The sequence below is a fragment of the Limulus polyphemus genome, unplaced genomic scaffold (assembly GCF_000517525.1).
Source record: "Limulus polyphemus unplaced genomic scaffold, Limulus_polyphemus-2.1.2 Scaffold7412, whole genome shotgun sequence".
NCBI classification, from domain to species: domain Eukaryota; kingdom Metazoa; phylum Arthropoda; class Merostomata; order Xiphosura; family Limulidae; genus Limulus; species Limulus polyphemus.
Genome location: NW_013673022.1, coordinates 30,475 through 32,192, shown reverse-complemented (window position 1 = coordinate 32,192; position 1,718 = coordinate 30,475). Strand labels below are relative to the sequence as shown.

The window sequence follows — 1,718 nt, the reverse complement described above, 5'->3', positions numbered from 1 at the left end:
TGAAAGTTTTTTGAGTGTTAATGTAGAAAGATTATTTAATTTTTCTCGTTTTCCAAAATTTGTCTGTATCGATGATGCTAGTCTTATCCCAGTTTATTTTGTGTCCAGTTGACATGATGTGTTCTGCAATGGCTGATTTTGTTTTTTCATGAGCTTTGTACTGTCTTTGTCTTCTTTATTCTTGTCGCGAGTCTTCTTCGCGTTTTTCCAATGTAATTTCATTGGAGGAATATGGAATTTCATAGACTCTTCTAGTTTCTTTTCTCTTTCTTCTTGTTTCTTTTGCTGTTCTTGTATTGCTGCCATCAAATCTGCTAAGTCGTAGTTTGATTTGTCACTTCTCGTTTCCATCTTCTTTATTTTTTCGTCCCACTCTCTGACACCAATTTGTTACGTATCTGCTTGTTTGTTAATTTCTGGTAGAAATTCTTTCCAAGGAACTTCAGCAATACAAGTTCTTTCTGGATTAAACCAATTTATTCTTTCTCGATACAAACTTTTAGTACACAATAATTCCACAGTCAGTACGTTTCTCGTCACTTTAAACTTAACAGCTTTTATAATATACCTTATAAGTCACAGAGATTCACAATCTCGATAACTTTCGCTCTCTACGTGTGCAAAAGACACACTAGCTCGAAACAGAATCGTAAATTACCCGAAAATCCCCGTGACTACTGTACACTTAACCATACATTCAATCCCGCTGGCTTTTCTCGCCAGGCTTATATACTAATAAAGAGGCTTCTCCAAAATTCGCGGGGTTCCCCGATAATTCGATAAATTCAGTCACGCAGGCGCCAACAGCGTCACATAACTTCCGCTGTGGTAACAATACCTTATTATCTAAGTATTTCAACAGGTATTATACCTTATCATTTAAGTATTTTAACAGGTATTATACCTTATTATCTAAGTATTTTAACAGGTATTAAACCTTATTATCTAAGTATTTTAACAGGTATTATGACCTATTATCTAAGTATTTTAACAGGTATTATGACCTATTATCTAGGTCTTTTGATTCTAACCCTTTCATCTTACGTGTTCAACGTGGCAAACTGGAAACAAACAGAATTAACAAAGTTCACGACCTTTAACTTAAAACACAAATATTTTTATTGTTTCTTCAGGTACAGCAGAGTTTACGCTACAAAAATAAAAACAATAGAAGAAATCAAACATAACTAACTTTAATGGTAAGTATAGTAATTTATAAGATTAAATGAATGGTTTACAGTTTACTAAAATACTGTATATGTACATAATAACCTACCTGACGGTCTAAAATATGTAAAGCTGTGAATATCACTATTAGATATGTACAGTGGCTTGCAATTATACAAGATTTCATTTCTGTAGGACCTTGGCACACCCTATAAAAAACAAGAAAGTATAACATATTGGGTGTAAACGTTTTCTTCAACACATGCAAAAACGAATTAGTAAATAAACCACGCAATTCGATAGATCGCCTTCTAAGTCTTTTAACAGTGATATTTATCTAATGAAAAAACACCTTATGTGTGAAAACAAAGTGCGGCCAAAAAATGATTCAGCGTGTGACTTAAAGGAATGAAATTAAAAATGGCGGCCAAAATAGCTACACTTATAGCATTGATAATAATTTTACAGCAAATATTCATTCATTAGTTAGCTAGGCCGCGTTTCTTATTCAACATGGAGCATGATGGTGGGTAAAACAAAAGATGTGGCCT

At 33.4% G+C, this 1,718-nt stretch overlaps 1 protein-coding gene across 1 annotated transcript in view; it reads right to left on the bottom strand.

Moving 5' to 3' along the window:
• The window catches only part of LOC111089801 (adenylate cyclase type 2-like), a gene marked incomplete at its 5' end in the record, with an annotated part of 37,452 nt that overhangs the window by 6,429 nt on the left and 29,305 nt on the right, over positions 1-1,718 (bottom strand). The window contains one exon of the mRNA XM_022402907.1: positions 1,277-1,376. Coding sequence (XP_022258615.1) covers positions 1,277-1,376 — 100 coding nt within the window. The remainder of the gene's footprint in view (positions 1-1,276; positions 1,377-1,718) is intronic.